This window comes from Montipora capricornis, chromosome 7 (assembly GCF_036669925.1).
Source record: "Montipora capricornis isolate CH-2021 chromosome 7, ASM3666992v2, whole genome shotgun sequence".
Classification (NCBI taxonomy): domain Eukaryota; kingdom Metazoa; phylum Cnidaria; class Anthozoa; order Scleractinia; family Acroporidae; genus Montipora; species Montipora capricornis.
In genome coordinates, this window is record NC_090889.1 from 8,181,384 (window position 1) to 8,200,736 (window position 19,353).

Consider the following 19,353-nt stretch of genomic DNA (forward strand, 5'->3'; position numbering starts at 1 on the left):
TAAACATGCCCTGGAGCTGTGACTCAGAAAACACTTGGTTTCCAGGGAGACTGGGTAGAGGGAGGCTCGTGAAAACCTATCATACTTCTTGTGACTACTAGTTACAGTTACCAAAAGATGCGAATACATGTACACTTATGTATGTATTCCTCTCCCTTCCCTTCAAACTGTTGTTGGTTTTGCAACACTTTTTTGTCAACATTGGGATGAGGAAAAGCGTTGGGACAAATTTAACTAAAATTCTGGGTCGCTAATTTTCACATTTGATACACGTCTTGCATAATGCCTGGTTAGCTTGTTTTAAGCTCCATCTTAAAATGAGTAATAAGTAGCATTGAACTCAACTCTTGTTGGGAGAGTGCCTAAAATAACCCGTGGGTAGGATTCAGGAAAAAAGCCTTTTCTTCACGCTCCTTAATGTAACCTGACTAGGCTCCCCTCGGTAGTTTAGATACTCAGCCCAGGTTGCACACGCTCAAACAAACCAAGATGGCGGCTGTTCAATCGAGGCGTACGAGTCTTAAAAATCCTACGGAAAAATAAGGAACTCTGAACTGTCTAAACTTTGTACGTTTTGTACACCTTATGAACACTGTCAAAGTATGGAACAATGTAAAAAAATTTAAAATGCAAGGACATGTTGCAGGTGTTGCACAAAAACATCAGATATTTTCGCTGTTACACTCTCTGGTCAAGTTGAATACTACAATCCTTTCGAGATCTCTCTCCTGTTTCGATATTAAGTGGTAATTTTTTATAGCGATCCCAAAGTTACATGCTGGAGTAACATGCAGGTGTGCGATACTTCATATTGTTAATGTTATTTTTTATCCTGACCTCACACGTATCCCCTATCCTTTTTGGAGAAAGATCTTAGACAATCATTTTAACAAACTTGTAGATGGTTGCAAGCTGCCCAGGACTTTCGTCAAAAGCAAGATGGGCAAGACGAGGGAAAACTGAGGAAATCGTACAGAGTCAGGCTAGGTATATAAGAAGTTGTTATTTTAAGAGCAATCCTTTGTGTTAATTTCTAGTTTTCACAAGGCGAGAACTCATTACTTTTGTTTCTTACCATTGTCAAGTTACCTGCGAGGAACGGTACTCGGATTTGGAAAAAAGCATTTACCTTCCCAAGCGAGGTGCTCCAAATGATGAGGAAATTTCTAAAGAGACAAGGAAGTGCAAGGGTAACGATGTCTCTAGCACCGAAAACTTTGTCAGCCTGCATCCATGCGCTCAACTAGCAACCAAACAGGTTTGGGTTTCCCACTTTCCATTGAGTATGTGCACGGCGGCCATATTGGATGAGTGAAAGAGAAGAATGATATTCCTTTGGGAAATAAATGTTATCTATATGCAAATATCTTTAATAGGCCATTTCTGAGTTCATGTCTGCCTCCTCTTCAAAGCGAGTCTAAGTGCGAAGTTTTTCTTATGATAATTAGTTTTCTTTCATATGTAAAGTAGAACCAATTCCCATTACAAAAACTTCGCACTTAGACTCGCTTTGAAGAGGAGGCAGACATGAACTCGGGAATGGCCTATTGTTTTGGCTCCTCCAACATGGCCGCCTCGTACATTACTCTATACATTCATATTCTGATAAAGTTCTCACCCTTAATTTCGCTTCCGAGATGGGATTGAGTGAATCCGAACCGAAAGCAATGGTATTTTTAGCCATCCTTTGGAACATCAGTATGGAAATCAATGTAATCTGTGCCCAAAAAGAAATCCGTACAACATGAGAAACTGAAACATCATAGACGAGTTCACGCTCTTGAGTGAATCATGGGTAATCCGAGCAAGATAGAGAGAAATTCAAAGGTTTGTATGGAAGTTCAAAACGATGAAAAGTATTCACGATATACTCTTTTGGGTTTTTTTTTTTCCAAAACAGAAGATATGCGCTCAAAGGTGCGGCCGGATAAAGTTGGAGGGAATGGCTATTGTACAAATCGTTTTAGTTCACAAACTTTCTGCCATACATTTCCTGTAATTGCAAAGGCACAAAATTACAAAGCATGTATGGAGACAAAAAATAGAAAAGGAATATTTAGGAATTCCAAAGAACAGATACCATCTCAGTTGTGAAGTTAAACTTAATATTTGTTTTGTTTATGAAGGCAAAAGTCTAAAAAAGTAGGGTCATGTACAATTAATTCTTCTTTTTTATTTTAATACAAACCTTTGCTTTTCCCGTCATGTTGCCCTGATTACCATGATGCACTCAAGAGCGTGAACTGGTCTATTCTACCAAAAAAAGAAAAACTAAAATAAATAAAAATAAAAAAACATGGCAAATACAAATTTGAAGATGAAAAAAAAAACGTATTGACTGCAGTTGCCGAAATTTTTAAAGGATATAATATCCCTCCCGATTTAATTGTAAAAGATAAATTGAAGAGTAAAAAATATTGTGAACGCACGACGTTTTGACATTACCGAATGACAAATAAAAATAAATTGAGTTAATATACACAATCACACACAATCGGACTCCATTCTAGCAAAAGGCTTATGTATACCATTAATTTTAGAGGTTTTAATCTCCTAAGTTAATCAACTATTATTTTATGCTGGACACTACCCATTATTATTTATTCGCATGAAAATATTTTATACGCTACGTGCATATAATAACTCATTTTTTTTTTTTTTTTTAATAACGGTGTCGTGATGATATTGACAACATTTTGTTATTCTTGATGGTTAATTAAACGTAAACTTCTTAGAAAATAAATTTAAGACAGTTTTTTCTTATCCAACGACTTTTTAAATCATTATTTTACTTTCTTTTAAATTGGTAAACATATTCAATGTAGTTGCAAAAATGGTGGAAAAGAGAAAAGCTTTAACTCTTTACTAACTTACTCTAGTCAGGGTTTTGGTTTTTGGTCTCAGAGTAATTTTGTCGAAATGACAGGACAATGAACAGGAAATGCATTTATGTCAGACGAGATTACCGTCTTAGCACGATGTTAAAACTTTATTTATTTATTTTTTTTTAAAGTTAAGTTTCATAATCATCAACATCATTTTATTTAAATAATTTAAATTTAAGAAATTAGAAAAAAAAAGTAAAAATTGATGAATTTTATCTTTGAAAGGGTTTTTTTTGCTAAGTATACGCAGGTCAGGCTTCAGGCAACTGTCTGGTTAATTCCGTGAACGAACGAGACCTCGCCCTGCTAGTTGGGGCCGTCTTTTTGGAAGTTCGGGATCCTCTTAGGAGGACCGCCGGTCCGAAGCAAAGCCGGTGGCTTTCTCCTACGTGAACTCTGCAAATCAAAAGGTTTCATACAGAAAGATGCTTTTTTTAAAATAAAGAATGAAATTAATTAATTTATTACATCCCGTTAGAAATCACTGGTAATCCTTGCAATCTGGTGGTTGGCTCTCAGCAGTGCAATTTATTCCCTAATAACATAGAGGGCAAAATTACTGAATGCTGATTAGCTGACGAAGAGGGCATTTTTTCTTAATTGAGGGCAAAATTACTCGCTCCTGATTAGTCGAGCATCAAAATTTCTCACTCGTGATTGGCTGAACGTACCTCTTCCACATTCAGTTGGCTTCTTCTGTTTGAGCAAAACAACTTCGACTTCATCGAAGTTTGTCTTTTAATTCGCGCTGCATTCGCCCAAAAGGCATAAAGATTAAGAACTAGCTTTAAAAGATGATCTGGAATTTGAATTTTCCAGTGACAAGAAGAAGGGCAAAATATTTTTTTCATGAAAAGCTTAAAACTTGGATCGACTTACATGGCGCCCAGCGTAGCGGGATTGTGTGGTTGAAAAACAAAATGATTCCTTTCGTCAAGGGCTTTCAGTTTACCACGACATCTTGCAGCTCACCAAAAAAGGTCACAGAACAATTTGCCATTGACGGGAGGAACGAGTAGCTTAAATTTGGTGGATTTCTTTGGATAAACCGTTTGCTGTGTTTACGGATGCGTATTTCCAAGTGGTAAAAACCTCTACAGCACAGGTGAATAAAAGAAATTGAAGCTTAACATTTGATTTAATCATTGTTACTGTTGTTCAGGAATGAAACTCGTATTTTCCTCTCGAGTGGATGTAAATAACAATCATCTATACTCGTTTTGGACGCAAATAACAAGTTGACTTGCTTGTCTGTTTGTCAGTTGTTTTGCTTCCGAGCGAACGAATGTTTTAACTCCGCTTAGCTGACTGTTTTTCGAGGTGCCTCAACAGTGTTAAGAAAATTTTGCCGTCGTCGCTGCGCAACTTCTGAAAACACAAGTGATATTAATCCTTAATTTTACTCGGCCCATGCTATTACCTATACAAATCGCACCATTTTTTTGCTCTAAATCACACCATTTCCCCAGCCAATAAGACGCAACACTAAAACAAAACCTCCAATCAGATTTCAAGGCTTATTTAAGGTAACCGATCAAAATTCAGGAAAATAAAAGATAAAGAAAACCATTTTGTGGCGAATTTTTTAACTTTTGTTCCCAACCGGATCACTAGAATATTGGTACTGACTAAAATCCTGTCTTTTAGCGATTAAATAAACATTGTGTGATTTCTAAGTAATGTTTAAGAAACAAGCAGCAGTGTTTTATCGGGTTTAAAAACACGAGGCGTAGCCGAGTGTTTTTAGACCCGATAAAACACGTGCTGCGTGTCCTTCTGGACTCAAAACAATGGTCAAATTGTGAGAGGTGAATATTAGCATACAAGAAAAACAAGCTATGCCTTATTAGTATTCTTTGTATAAAGAATACTAACGAGTAATGTTTTATCAGGATATAAAGCTCATACACGTGATGTTTTATCGGTGTTTTGATAGGCTGCTAGGCTCATGAATTATTAAAAAGTTTTGAAATGGATGTAATAAAGTGGTAATTGAACTTTGTGCCGTGCAATTTTGTTTTGAAATCATACTTGTGATTTCAAATCAAACTCGCGCTGAGCGCTCGTTCGATTTTGAAATCACACGTATGATTTCAGACCAAATTGCACTCCACTAAGTTCAATTACCATTGTTAATTAATTAAGTACGGGAACCCAACGTGTAAACTGGCTAAAGTGCTACCAAGTTAACTTGGTTTCCCTCAATGATTAGCCGATTTTTTTAAAGATGAACACGGTGTAATTTTGCCTGAATATAGACCACTCATTAAACAAGGGGAGGCCTATCCGATGAAATTTATCAATGATACTTACATCCCATTTGTCATCCATACTTTTCTATTACCACGTATTTGCGTTCTTGCTTCGCAAATGGTCATCTTTTGCTCTAGATGCAAAGCTTGCAAGCATTGGTTAAATTCCCTTCCTCTGTTTCACTTCAGCTACGTGAAAATGGTTTTCCTGGCGACATGGCCCTCACTCCTAGAGAAACTTTGCAACTGTATGACGCTATTGTTCAGCACTGGCCTGACAAAGAATCACTGCAGGTCAGCGGGTCGTCTATTTGCCTTTGATTTGTCTACATATTTTTTTTTGTTCTGTTAGGGTTATAAGGGAAACCCCTAATTCGTTTTGAGTAATAATTATACTTACTCCTTTCTCAGTCAACTGTATTCGGTTGACGACTTGCAGAGCACTGAAAGGAACAATCTGTTAGTTTTCTCAAGTTGACTGGTTTGCCCACAGGAAGGGCAGAAATCTACAACTGTTTTGCCATTTTTGACACAGTAACTAAGCTATTTAAAAGTCAAGTGACAATTTGAATGATTATTATCCCCTAATAATGATTAATGTACAATTGAGAAGGGCTATACTATGCCGATTGTTCAAGCTTGGATTTAAGTGAAAGTAAATGAATATCTTCATTTTTTCCATCGATCGGTTCTAAAATCGTTTCAAGTTCGCTCAGTAACTTGAGATTTTGTTATTCGAGGCATATTGTATTTTTTTTGTTCTTTTTTCTTTTTTCTTTTTTCTTTTAATATTATTATATCATAAACTGACCTCAGCAGCCCCTTTCGAAATGCAGATAACACTTTAAGTCAAACTCTTAGTGCATCGTCACCCAGCTAATTTTTTTTTCTTTCTAGGGACTTTCTCCAGAGAAATATTTTCAAGAAAATATATTTATTGGCAAGAGGCATGCCAGGCAGTACGAGGAGGAGCTGAAGAAGGAGTTAAAGTCATGGGCAGATGAGGAAAACACGTTGCAGAAGGTCAACTAGCTTTATTATTATATGTTTACTTGTTTATTTATTCATTAACTTTTATTCGTTTGAACGTTTATTTATGATTGATTGTGTTCGACGAAGGATAACGTTTTTCCATTCTGGTGGAGTCGTATGACTTTCTGGTTGCTCCGTGCTGCCTTGTTGGATATTTCAAGAATGTTTCCTTTCTTGGAGTCCGTTATAGCTGGTACTCTGTTTGAAATGAAATGAGAGTGGGTTAACACTTCCTCCTATATTTCAAATTGAACTTGGACATTCCGTTAAAATTGCATGAAATAAAGCTTATTTTAAACTTAAAAGAAGTAAGAGAATAAAAATTCAGAATAGTGCACTCCTGAAACCTGAGTCGTTCACTTTATTCTTTCTATCTGTAACCATTGCACCATTGCACCAATGAGGACTAGTTATTGCATTTTTTCCCTGTATTTATATGGTTGCGAATTACATGTACGATAAACGAAAGCTAACCGTTTTCAAATTAGTGCTTAACCCTAAATACTCTAGATCAGTACTGAACCCTAAAAAATGCTGAATTTAATTGAAGAACTCGTGGACACAAAATCGTATAATACAGAGATTTATCCAAGCCTAAATGCTGAGCTCTCCGGCTTTTTTTTTTTCCTACTGTCGCATGATACTGGCCAGCGAATGCCTTATTTTGACAGTCACTAAAAGCAAAATTTCTCGCATCGATGGATTACCATATTTTCTTAACTATGGTGCTCCGCGGGCGGAGCTCCATTATTAAAAAATTTCTAGTATTGCCGCAACAGCTATTATGTGTTTTAAAATTCGAAGTAATAAGTTCTTACTATGAAAACGAGCGATAAAAATAAGAACGACGTTTCGACCACTCCACGGTCATTTTCAAGTTAGAGTTCGTGAATCAGTAAAATTTCCGCATATATACAATTTCTGAAACAATGGAATGATGATAAAAGCTAATTATTTATTTATTTTACAGAATGCGAAAATAAAGTGTAAATAAGAGGTGAAAAGAATGAAAAACTATTGGAAGTGTTAAGCAAACAGCTTTGCGTGGATAGAATCACTTTGTTTATTTAATTTTGGCTTAAGGTCCCGAATAAAAAACATTTCAAAAATCAAACAATCGAACTTGTTCGAGCACTTCCTCAGGACCCTAAAGTTCTTGGCGATTTCACATGGCTCGATTCCATGTTGTTCTCTCACATGATTGCCGATTACCGATTGTTTATGCTATGCTCCTCGACACGTTGATATAAGTGTCGGCTTGTAAAGCCGACATAATCTGCATCACACAGATCACACTGAAAGGAATATATAACGTTTTGCTGGTTGACAATTGGAGGTTTAGGTTCTTAGCTTTAAGCTCATCTTTGATCTTGCGGCTTGTAAAGACAGGATGCACTTCGGTATTTATCTTTTGGCTAAGATAACTTAGCTGCTCGTGTAGTTTGTTTGCTGATCTCTGATCTTTGAAGGGCAAGGGTATTCTAAAGGGAATTTCACCCGCTTGTTGCGGGGGGCGTGTGCTCCCCGTCACTTTCATTTCAATGAAAACCCTGATGGTGTTTTGTATGAGGTGCTCTGGATAACATAAATGCGTGAAGATCTCCTTTAGGTGAACTTTATTAGTGGGTTGCCGTATGGCAATCCCAGTCGGAAAATGGGTAGATTTTCCGTTTTATTTTTTTTTTCCGTGTCGGTAAAAGTCTTGCCTGTCACTCCCCTGGTAAGTGGTGTCTTTGTGCATAGAGCCTTCTGCGCGTATTTCCTTAGGATCGAGAGGGTAGTGGAAATGCATAGATTTCTCTGGTGGACCCAGGAGAATCATTAAGTTAGCCTGCAATGGCGTCAAAAGTCATGTAACGCGAATGGCGTTTTAGTGGATCCTTAAATAAAATATACCCTTATGGAGCTCAATAATGGAAAGTCAGTTGGATAAACTAGGCAGGCGGTGAAAAACCAACACCTGGAATCTCAAAAGCGACGAGTAATGGACTTCGACAACAATCTATCGCCCGTCGAGCCGAAATTAAAGTGAGCTGTATTTCTAAAATAATATTTAACCAAGTGTGCTGTTATATAGAACACTGACACCAAATGGAAAATTCTCTGGTAACTTATGGGTTCAAGAAAGACAGAGAACGATTGAACGAATCGAACACCTTACGTGGATCTGTGATCAACTCTGCACAGTCTTCAGGTAAAAACAATAATTGGAAATGTGACAGCCAAAAATTATTTGAAAGATAGCTTGTCGTGTATTTTGTGCTTCATTATTCAAGGAAAAGGTTCTTCATGGAAACGGTTTGATCCTGAAATTTAGTTTATTGCAATATTGCGCATATTTGACACGATTGAGTTCCTTCTCTTCGCGCACGTAATGAAATAGAAGGGGTTTTTGCCTCTAATAGCAAATATGTTGTTTGTTTCAAAAAATTGTTCGTTGGAAAAGGCGGCCTTTATGAATTCATCATGTTTTAAGATATGCGAGCTTAACTGGATAGTTTTTATGGCAGTAGTAAAGCATTTTCTTGTCAAAATGAGGTTAGCGTCTTTCTGGTATGTTAACGTAATTAAATCGTGAGTTTGTATTTGCCGTCTGCCGCGTAACCTTGATTTCCACTCTCAAAATTACCTCCAGAACCTACTTCTTGCGTAGAATAAGCTTTTAGAATGATGTTCTTGTTTTGCATAAAGCAAGCTAACAAATTATGTACCTTGCTCAGTTCGCATTTGTTAGCGTTAATAGTATTTTCGGTCCGGTGCTTCTGTTTTATGAGGGGTATATTGTTTTGATCTCCCATCCAAACACTAACCCCGCTGGATAGGGATTAACTTCAGTGAGCTTTGGTATTACAAAGCCGTCAGATGCTCAGAGGGCACGCTTAAACTTGTGGTGAAAAGAAGTTGTGAGGGAACCATCCTCGGAGACCCAGAAGCAGATCGCGAGGGCAAGGGGAAGTCTAAACGGGCAAAAGAAAATGGCGACAAAGAAAAGCATGGTAGGGCGCGAAGGGCCCCTGGGGACACGTTCTTACCAGACCACTTCCAAACAGCAGGGGTAGTTCTCAATTCTGATTGATGCCAGAAATTCTTTGTGTTTTTCTGCTCAATCAGAGGTCAGCAGGCCGTGAAGTCGTTTCGTGTTTTCTTACACGGAAATAACTTGATCGCCATACTCGCCGCGTTCGTTTGGCAAGGTTTTGCTCGAGGAGAAAGTCTCAATCACAGCACAAAATGTACAGGAAATCGTTCGGAATATCGGCAGAGAAATACGCTGAACCTTTAGCAGGTATCGTTACAGTCGCGTATTTCCAAGTGTGCGAGGTTTTTGTAAAGATGTCCTCCCCGTTTCACCAAAGATAGCAGTGATTAATTTTGATGTAACAATTGAATTATTTTTATTCTGCCCCCTTTTCCTAGTCGAGGTATTTCTAGATTTCTTACATGAATTGCTGTGGCAGAAACTTTGCTAATATCGAGCAATTCTTGATCGCACGGGCCACACTGGTATGTCGAGCACACAGCATGCAGCACGACTTTATTTAAATGCTCGCCAAATTCAACGCTATCGAGCTCGTGTTCTCTTCACGATATTGTTCACGATGAGCCACCCGAAAGAAACAGTTGACGACTGTTGTCGAGTGCGTTCTTACGTTTTTGTTAACCAAAAAAAAAAAAAGCGAAACCTTATGGGGAATTTTTGAGAATACTTGAAGAAGTTTTCGATCAAAATTAAAAGTTCAGGCACAAGATCGATGGTCTTTCTCGTGGAAAGGGTGGAAAGGGTAAAATCAATCTGGAAAAAGAAAAGTACTAATTTGCCATTTCAGAGAACCACTTGCTGAATAGGAGACATCCCCTTTCTCCTTGGACATCGAGCCAAGGGGATGCACAAACTGCTTGTCACTTTGACAAGAAAAAATGTTATAGAATTCTCTTTGAAAATGTACCAATTAAGCAAATTCCACCATCCTCGGTGGTGTCTTGTCCTGGTGAGTTAACAAATCACCACGAGGAAAGCACCCAAACACCAAAATCAGGTTGCCACTGCTTTCCCAAATCAAGCAAAGAAACATCCGTCAAGGTATGCACATTTCCGATAATTATGTATACATACACACACTGTATGTCGATGTAGAAACACATGTTTTATTATACTGACAGTGTACTAGAAAATAAAATTTGCCATCGTTGTAATGGCATATCCTTAAGTTTCAAGTTTATTGTGAATTACTTAGTTTAACTTATTACACAGGATGCCACATCCTTATTCTTTAGGAGGCTTAGAACAGGTGTTCAACCGAGCTGCCACACACTCCACCTGAGCCACTCTGAAGGATAATGAATCAAGATTATACAACTGGAAATAGCGTTTGTTAGATTTGGTCAGGTTTATCTCAAAAGTTCGTCCAGTGTCCTTCCCTGATTTGTTTGGAAACAAGTGAGAGGCGTTCTTTTGCATTGTTAAAGGGAATTTTCAAAAACAATGCAGTGACGTTTTCTCATCTTTCAGCTTTTTCATAAATATTTTGAACTCTCCTTCAGTTTAGTTCTTTCTCACATGATGTACTGGGTCAGGGAATTGTGATATGATTTCGAAATCTAAAAAAAAAAAAAAAAATACTGCTCACTGAATTGGTTTTTGAGGTACTTTTCAAAAACCAAGTTTTAGAGGGTCTTTGAGTAGCACTGTACCATTTATCATACCAAGAGTTGGGACCCAGCAAACACCCTTTAAAACATTGCCTCACAATAGTATTACACAGGTATGAAGCTGTTGCAGTTGCCCTTTTGTAAGCATTAGAGGAATCTTTTTCCGTTGGACACACGATTATTAAAAGTGGAAAATCCTTTCAAGTTTCCTTAAACTGAGAAAATAATTTATCTTTTTATCTGTAACCACATTTCAGTCATCCTGTAGAGTGCTCTTTTACCTCTTCAAAGACTTGTCTATCTAGATTATGTAGCAGTGACATTTTGCATTTTGCCTGAGTATGATATTTATGCTGATTTCAAAACCCAAGCCGCTAGACACAGTTGAACAACAATAATAATAATAATAATAATAATAATAATAATAATAATAATAATAATTATTATTATTATTATTATTATTATTATTATTGTTCAACTGTGTCCAGGTATGTACTTGTACTATAGAAAGAGTATGCTGTTTCCTTCTTTCTGTGGGAAATATCAAATAGTACATCAAATCAGTTAACAATGGTTCATTTTTTGCAGTTCTATTTTGTCTCCCTAAACTGAAATATTGTGCTACTTTTTCTGATGTGTCCAATAAAGCTGATAAACTAATAAAAAATATTGAAAGAATGTGAATTAATTATTAAAAGTTGTCACATTTTTGGGATCTTTGCTGTAAAGAGAAATATCAAGGTTAAGATTTTATATTTGCAGAGGTACAACTCAGAATACTATGTAGTAGTCACTACCTGGATCCAAACTCATTTTACTATTGGAGAAGATTTCTTTCAGCATTGTTTTAGAAACCTCAGGACTCTGTTGTTGTTATTACTGTCTAACACACAGCACACTTTTGTATGAAATATGAAATACATGTAGCAAACAAGGCTTTCCTTAGAGCAAAATTAATGTTGCTTTGAAACATTAATGACAACCCAACTTACGGTGCTCATAAAATATTCACAGTGTCTTTCCTATGTTCTTTGCAACTGTCTTTAATTCAGATTATTGTCCATTATCCAAAGTAAAATTTCTCAGAGGAATTGCCAGCACATTTGCACAGCCTGGGTATTGCCCTTTGCAAGGCTATTTTAAAAGAACACAGCTGTTACTTTGGCAGCATTCAGAAGCAAACGTTTCCTCTCGAGATTAAAAAAGTTTCAGCCACAGCAATTGATGCAAGAAATCTAGAAATACCTCGACTAGGAAAAGGGGGCAGAATAAAAAGAATTCAATTGTTAGATCAAAATTAATCACTGCTATCTTAGGTGAAACGGGGAGGACATCTTTACAAAAACCTCGCACACTTGGAAATACGCGACTGTAACGATACCTGCGAAAGGTTCTGCGTATTTCTCTGCCGATATTCCGAACGATTTCCTGTACATTTTGTGCTGTGATTGAGACTTTCTCCTCGAGCAAAACCTTGCCAAACGAACGCGGCGAGTATGGCGATCAAGTTATTTCCGTGTAAGAAGACACGAAACGACTTCACGGCCTGCTGACCTCTGATTGGGCCGAGAAACACAAAGAATTTCTGGCACCAATCAGAATTGAGAACTACCCCTGCTGTTTGGAACTGGTCTGGTAAGAACGTGTCCCCAGGGGCTCTTCTCGCCCTACTATGCTTTTCTTTGTCGCCATTTTCTTTTGCCCGGTTAAACTTGCCCTTGCCTCCGCGATCTGCCCCTGGGTCTCCGACGATGTGAGGGAACTTGAAAATTATCAACATGTCAGCCCAGAAGTCAATGTTTCTTGCTTCTCTTTTATTTGTTATTCTTCAGAAACTGGAATGCTGTAGTTCAATACCACACAATTCAGTGCCTTCTAATTTTCTGTAACACGTCCCACAGGCAACCCAGTGTATGCTTCACGGAAGCATCTCGTTTATTCATGAACTCTAACTTGAAAATGACCGTGGAGCGGTCGAAACGTTCTTATTTTTTATCACTCGTTTTTATGACTAAATGTTATGTGTGTCTGTCGTATTCCCATTCCGACTTTCCTGTAAGGTTAGTACGAAAATCAACTTCACAAACTCAGAAATTAACGGCTTTATAGAAAGCATCACCTCTTTGCTAATTTTGCCATTAACATTTTTGCGAGGAAGTGTTCCCGTAGCCTTAAAACGTATTCATTCTGTTCTGTTGTTTGTATAGGTGGAATCTGTTATTCAATCGTTGAATTCCGTCCCTTCGGAGGAGATGGCCACGATACCTTCGGGTACTCCTTTCATCGTAAGAAATTTCCCAACGCTTGTTGAACAACTTAAAGCACAAGAGAAACTACCTGCCTTGGTGTTCAGGTAGGAGCATCATCACTTTTGTTTTGTATTTTGTATATTGAATTTTTAAAGAAATGTCATCCAATAGAAAACGAACAAAAATCCAGGGGAAAGAGAAAGATAGCAAAGCAGGAAAGCAACAAAGATATAGTACTTTCAGTTAGACTGGGTTTTTAATTTTCATACCAGTGAGCTACATGATATGCAGGCCCTTGACCGAAACATGAATATTGCTGCATGATACACATTTCACTGATTATTTTAATTTTGTTTTTGTTGTTTCGAATTATTGCGTTAGTAAATGGAACTTTAAGAAGGAAAACCGCCTCACCTCAGCAGTAACATCAGTTACTCCAAGTCACATCAATTTACAAAACTGTTCATATGCACTGTTCTAATTCTCCCAAAATGGCACACAATACTTTTAGAATGTGCAATTTTGAAGAATTGTGCGAATCGGTGCCTTAAATAAGCATATGCCACTTACGGACCATCCGTTTGACCGGTTTGTTAATTAGTGTCTATATTTGTTTCAGCTTTGACCGATTGTTTTGCGAAAAGCTGGCACAGAAACTCGTTCGGAAATTTGAAAAGAAAGAAGAAGACATAAGAGCAATCACAAGAAAGCTTGATGAAAGGAAACGCCTACAAGTGGAAAAGAAGGAGAAAAGGAACCGAGATAAAACAGAAAAAGAAAATCTAAAAGGCATTTAGAAAACGATGCTGTTGTTTTGAAATGATTAACTTATCGTGCATTTTATTAGCTTATGGGCTTTGTTAGGAAGTCACTTTGCAATATCTACTGCTGCAGAAAATCTATCTTTACGATGGCTGTCTTCTACCTTTTTTGCACTCGCAGATCTAGCACTAAAAGAGAAAAGCTGGAGGAAGCTCAAGATGAGCAACCGGAGTTTTCAGACTTAGATGAGCCTTTGAAAGAATGCACATTGTCGTCCGTCAATGCCATCGGTAAAGAGGTTCGAAAGAGGCACTGTATAGTAATTGACTTAATTATTTCAGTTGTTTATTTGTTTCTCAAGATACCACGGTATTGGCTCCTTTAGTAAAAACTAAGTGCTAGTTAATTTGTCATCAATAGCCCTTTTCACGGTTAGTTTTTCTCATTTGCATTACAATGTAATCTAAGATGTATGTGAGGCAATTTCGAGCTGTTTTGTAGTTTAACCCGAAATTGCCTCGCACCCACGTTAAATTACATTGTAATTCAAATGAGAAAAACTAACCGTGAAAAGGGCTATTGTCCCAGCTTTATCACACAATGGATTCTCAGGTAGCTCACCTTTGAGATATTGGGCATCTCCAACAGCTCATCAACATTTTATGGTGTTAGCGCTCATTTTTATTTCGTTGCCGATTTAAAAAAAGTAGGTTAATTCCTTATACATCTGAATGTTTCTAAGTAGATTTTTTTTTTTTTAATATATCAGTTTAAACTGACCAAGCAAGGGCTCGTTACATGAAAGTTGACGACTAGCACAATGGCTTGTGCAATCAACTACCGCGTTGACTCAGCTCTCGTGCGATCTAACAGGAATAGGTAGTCCAGACCTTCCAGGGGAACTTTGCTTCAAAAGACTTGGCCGCGCTTCGTTGCTTCAACCCACTTCGCAGTCTTCCACATTCTTTAAACCCACATTCAACAAAATTAATGTGAATGGACTCATTGTTTCATTAAAAAAACATCCAAAAAACTGCTGGCATGAAAGATTCAATAGCTCCTATATCTCAGGCATGGTACAGTGGCTGATATCCGATAGCTGCTAATGCAAACAAACCACCGAAATTGTATTATTCATTAATTCAGCTACTTACATGAGACAAGAAATGTCAGCAAATAGATAGGATGTTTCTTTTTGTAGAAGTTGCAGAAGATTTTGAATCGCATTTCGATGATTAAGGATAAAGATATCTTCAAGCGTGCTTTGAAGCGAGGAATCAGCTATCATCACGCTGGACTCAACAACAGAAAGCGTGTGGTCGTGGAGATGCTTTTTAGGGAGAGATATCTTCAGGTGAGACATCATCTAGTCACAGGTTTGTTGCACGTATTTTCCTGCGTAAATGGCCATTTAGCTGTATCAAGATGCTTCAAGTTTTGCCGGGTGTATTGTTCTGTTTGCATTCGCTGTTGTTGTACCAAGGGTGATTTCTTTTATTGTGACCTTCAACATTAAAGGCGGTGCCTACATTTGTTATTGCGCATACGCTCTGCGTATCTCGAGATACTCAGATTTCCTGTGGGTGGTGCATATTAATAGTTTTGCGCGGTTCAAAACTCTGCGAAAAAAAAAACAGAACTTTGCAGGTGCTCATGGGATCCAAAAAGAAAATTGGTGGTAACCATTCATTTTTCAGAAATAATTAAGCTTCAATTTGGAAAAGAATGCCATACATAGAATTGCATTTTAAAGCTTTTTTACAAGAAAATGTAAAATCATTTCATAAAAATGAAGAAAAAAATACTTTTATTACTTACAAGTTTATTTCTATAGCCCAAGTCAGTATTCCTTTTTTGGTTTTGATTATTTTTTGTTCAATTTTGACGCGTTCGTGAAGTTTCTGGCGAGAAAATCCAGAAACCCAAGATGGCGGATCTGAGATGCTTACTATTTGGCAATCATGACGTACAACGATTCCCGTTGCGGATCTCAAAGGGAATTTATTTTTGGTTGTACTATCTATCCTCCAAGCCTCATTTTTCTTTTGTATTTTATTTATTTTTGTGGGCTTTATACAACGAAATAAGATACAATACAATACAAGTGTTAGGTTAAAACAAAAAGAAAGAAATATACACTATAAACAGTTGCAAAAAAAAAAAAAAGTTACAAAACTGCAAGGTTACAAATGCCAAGGTAATTAATATATGTTACAAACGATATAACGGATAAATGGCAGAAAAAGAACAACAAACTTCAAGGAAGTATAAGTGGGAGTAAGGGTTCCCACTTTTCATAATGATATTTTAGTTTAATATTTTCTCTCGTGATAGAGCGTTCTATGTTGTGAGTATTCTTAATTTTTGCTATTAGCAAGGTGATTTGCGTATTTTAGGGGGATACAGAAAATATTTGCTTTCTAGGATTATACAATTTGTCAAGATGTAATAAACATGCACATCTCGGATTCGACAACATCTTCACAAAAATAACATAGAGGAGATTCGATTATTTTAAACTTAAAAAGTATGTCATTGTATACAAGATTCTATTTAATATCTTCTACTGAAATTCCCGTGGTTTAGTGCTTAACGTAATCGAGAGTGTTGAAACTTTCTTCATGTTTCTTTCTAGCAGTAGGTGCACTGCACGCTTAAGAAACAAACATGCTATAAAGTGATTTTGCCTGACGTTTATCAAGGAAAGTTTTATCGTTTCTGTGAAATACGTAGAAAGAATTTGTTTCAAAGGGAGTGGTGAGATGAGCTATAACTGATTTACTGCTATTCAACAAGTACCTCTATTCTAGAGGAATGGCGTCCAACAAGCTAATTTATAAAGGATTATCATTGGGAGATAAACAACATCTCAAAGGCTCCCTATTAAACAGAAGTAATCCTGCACTGTGGTAAAGATCGCCATCCTTGTTTAGTCCAATACTACAAATATTTCGATTATATGCTGACTTTCTGCCGATGCAGTTGAACTTGTTGTTCCAAAGTATCTGATTCACTATGTCCTCAGTTGTACTGGGATTGTTTTCATTTAATAAGGATCAGGTTTCAATACACTCTTTATAAAACACAGGAACAGCAACAGGTAATTTCCTATAATCGAAATTATAATGAAACAAAGACTTGTCTCCAACGTCCTTCTGCTTAAACCGAAGGAAATATTTCCCGCCTGCTGTATAGGTTTCCAGGTGTTTTTTAATACAGAATATTCTCTGAGTTGAGGTCATTGAAACGATGTCCGGCATTTTCAAGCCTCCTTCCTCTAATTCTATAGAATTTATCAAAGCTGCACGCTTTACTTTGTCATTGCCTTTCCAAAAAAAGGAGTCCAATAATTCGTTGATCCTTTTTGACAAAATCTGATTTTTTGCGCGATACTAAACCTATGCGATAAAGTATTTTGCGGATGACAAAGGATTTAATAACTTGAATCCTTCCAATCAAAGTAAGGCCTCTCCAGGACCAGCTTTTTGACAATTCCTTTATAGTGCAGCTCCACGCGCGGAGTACGAAAGTTAAGAAAAATATATATGGTTATTCATCGATGCAAAAAAAATTGGTTTAAAAGCCATAACGCCATCGATCGTCCGTACATACGTACGTCTACACTTCCATGTATGCGAATGTCACCAGTATCACGCAAGTTTACAGCATACATCTGAACATCCATGTTGATGTCAATTGACACCTGTCAAATCAAGGAGAAGCTGACCAGTGTCACGTGACCATATCCCGGGGCTCAAGTTGAGAGCTCATTAAGGGCAGCTTTTTTATTTGTAGTTGACCGCTGACCAGGCACTGGTTTCGATGGGATAGCAGGCTCAACCAACGTTTAACTCTCTTAAACATAAACGAGGCTTCATTTTTCGCGCGCTTCCTATGGCTATACGCGGCTACACGGTCATACTACGTCAACTATAGCTCTTAACGGTCAACGCGTTTCTTGTTCAGGTGGAAAAGGGTTTGGAAAATGTTTTTTTTTTTTTTCTGCATTTTTCGCTGGTTTCAACCTAGCTTCGCATATCATGATAGCTGTGCTCCACAATGGTGGCTACGCGTCTATTCAAGTCAAGCATCGGAGGGATATAAACTTAAAGCTGAGTGTTTATTTTTAATTTGTTTGAAGCTGCTTTTTTCTCTGTATTCAAATTTTTGGAATAGTTTAGAAGCTCTGATAAGGTTGCATGATGCCTGGAGGACACATAACTGAAACAGAAACAAAAGGAGAGAGAAAGAGAACGACAACAGCAAAACAGTATACCAGTAATAGCTCAAACTTGCTGGAAGAAGTTACTCCACAAATTCTTTCCTTGGGCACTAAACCGTTTGCTATTTTTACGGATGCGTATTTGTAAAAAAGTTGATTTGTTTGTTTAGCTCTAAAGTGCGAGCGAACAAGCGCTTTTTTTTTAATCCGTTTGCCCAACTGTTTTTCGATCTGCCTCGACAATGACAATGGGACCCTTATCTTATAAACTGAGTTCTCGTAAATCTAGGGAGAAATATCACTAACTTGTGTTTTCAGAAGGTTGGTTTAAAGCACCTATAGGTTATTTTGTGGCAGCTGATCTTGTTTGAAGTTTCATTGTCCTTTCTTGGTTTGCATTGTCACATTTTGGCGATTCTTGTTCCAAGCCAAGCCGGCGTGTTTCAGTGAAATACATCAAAATGTGAATGATCTCATTTTCAGAGATAAAGATGAATAAAGAACATCAGTAAACTAAGAGAGTTTCATGACCGTTTCTAATTTTAGCGTGATTCCTTTTAGCTGGCTATTGACAGTTGACTCTGAAATGGCTTTTTACTGGGTTGCCAGTATGGCAACCCCAGTCGGAAAATACGTTTCACTTGTTTGTTTTCTTTTTTCTTTTTTTTTTTCCGTGTGGATAAAAGTCTTGCCTGTCCGTCCCCTGCTAAGTGGTGTATTTGCGCATAGAGCCTTCTGCGCGTATTTTCTTAGGATCGAGAGGGTAGTGGAAATGTGTAGATTTCTATGGTGGACACACTAGCATGATTAACTTAACCTGCAATAGCTTCGAAAGTCATGTAGCGCGAATGGCGTTTTCGTGGATCTTTAAACAAAATATACCCTTATGGAGCTCAATAATGGAAAGTCAGTTGGATAAACAAGACAGGCGGTGAAAAACAAATACCTGGAATCGACGGGTAGTGGACTTCGACAGCAATCTATCGCCCGGCGAGCCGAAATCAAAGTGAGCTGTATTTCTAATATTTTACCAAAAGTGCTGTTATGTAGAACACTGAAACCAATTGGAAAATTCTCCGGTAGCTTATGGGCTCAACAATCGAACACCTTAAGTGGATCTGTGATCTCTGTTGTCTGGCTATCGGTCTTTATTTGTACTCAACTCTGCACAGTCTTCAGGTAAAAGAATAGATGGAAATATGACAGGTTGTCGTCTATTTTGTGCTCATTATTCAAGAAAAAAAGGTTCTTCATGGAAACGGTTTGATCCTGAAATTTATGCAATTGCGTTTGATATAGTT

General features: G+C 37.5%; 1 protein-coding gene across 1 annotated transcript in view; it reads left to right on the top strand.

The window, feature by feature from the left end:
* Positions 1 to 19,353, top strand: part of LOC138058153 (probable ATP-dependent RNA helicase DDX60) — an 82,472-nt gene that overhangs the window by 35,394 nt on the left and 27,725 nt on the right. Inside the window, exons 23-30 of the mRNA XM_068904050.1 lie at positions 902 to 987; positions 1,086 to 1,258; positions 5,327 to 5,431; positions 6,035 to 6,160; positions 13,027 to 13,172; positions 13,688 to 13,834; positions 14,005 to 14,128; positions 15,032 to 15,184. Of these exons, the coding sequence (XP_068760151.1) occupies positions 902 to 987; positions 1,086 to 1,258; positions 5,327 to 5,431; positions 6,035 to 6,160; positions 13,027 to 13,172; positions 13,688 to 13,834; positions 14,005 to 14,128; positions 15,032 to 15,184 (1,060 nt within the window). The remainder of the gene's footprint in view (positions 1 to 901; positions 988 to 1,085; positions 1,259 to 5,326; positions 5,432 to 6,034; positions 6,161 to 13,026; positions 13,173 to 13,687; positions 13,835 to 14,004; positions 14,129 to 15,031; positions 15,185 to 19,353) is intronic.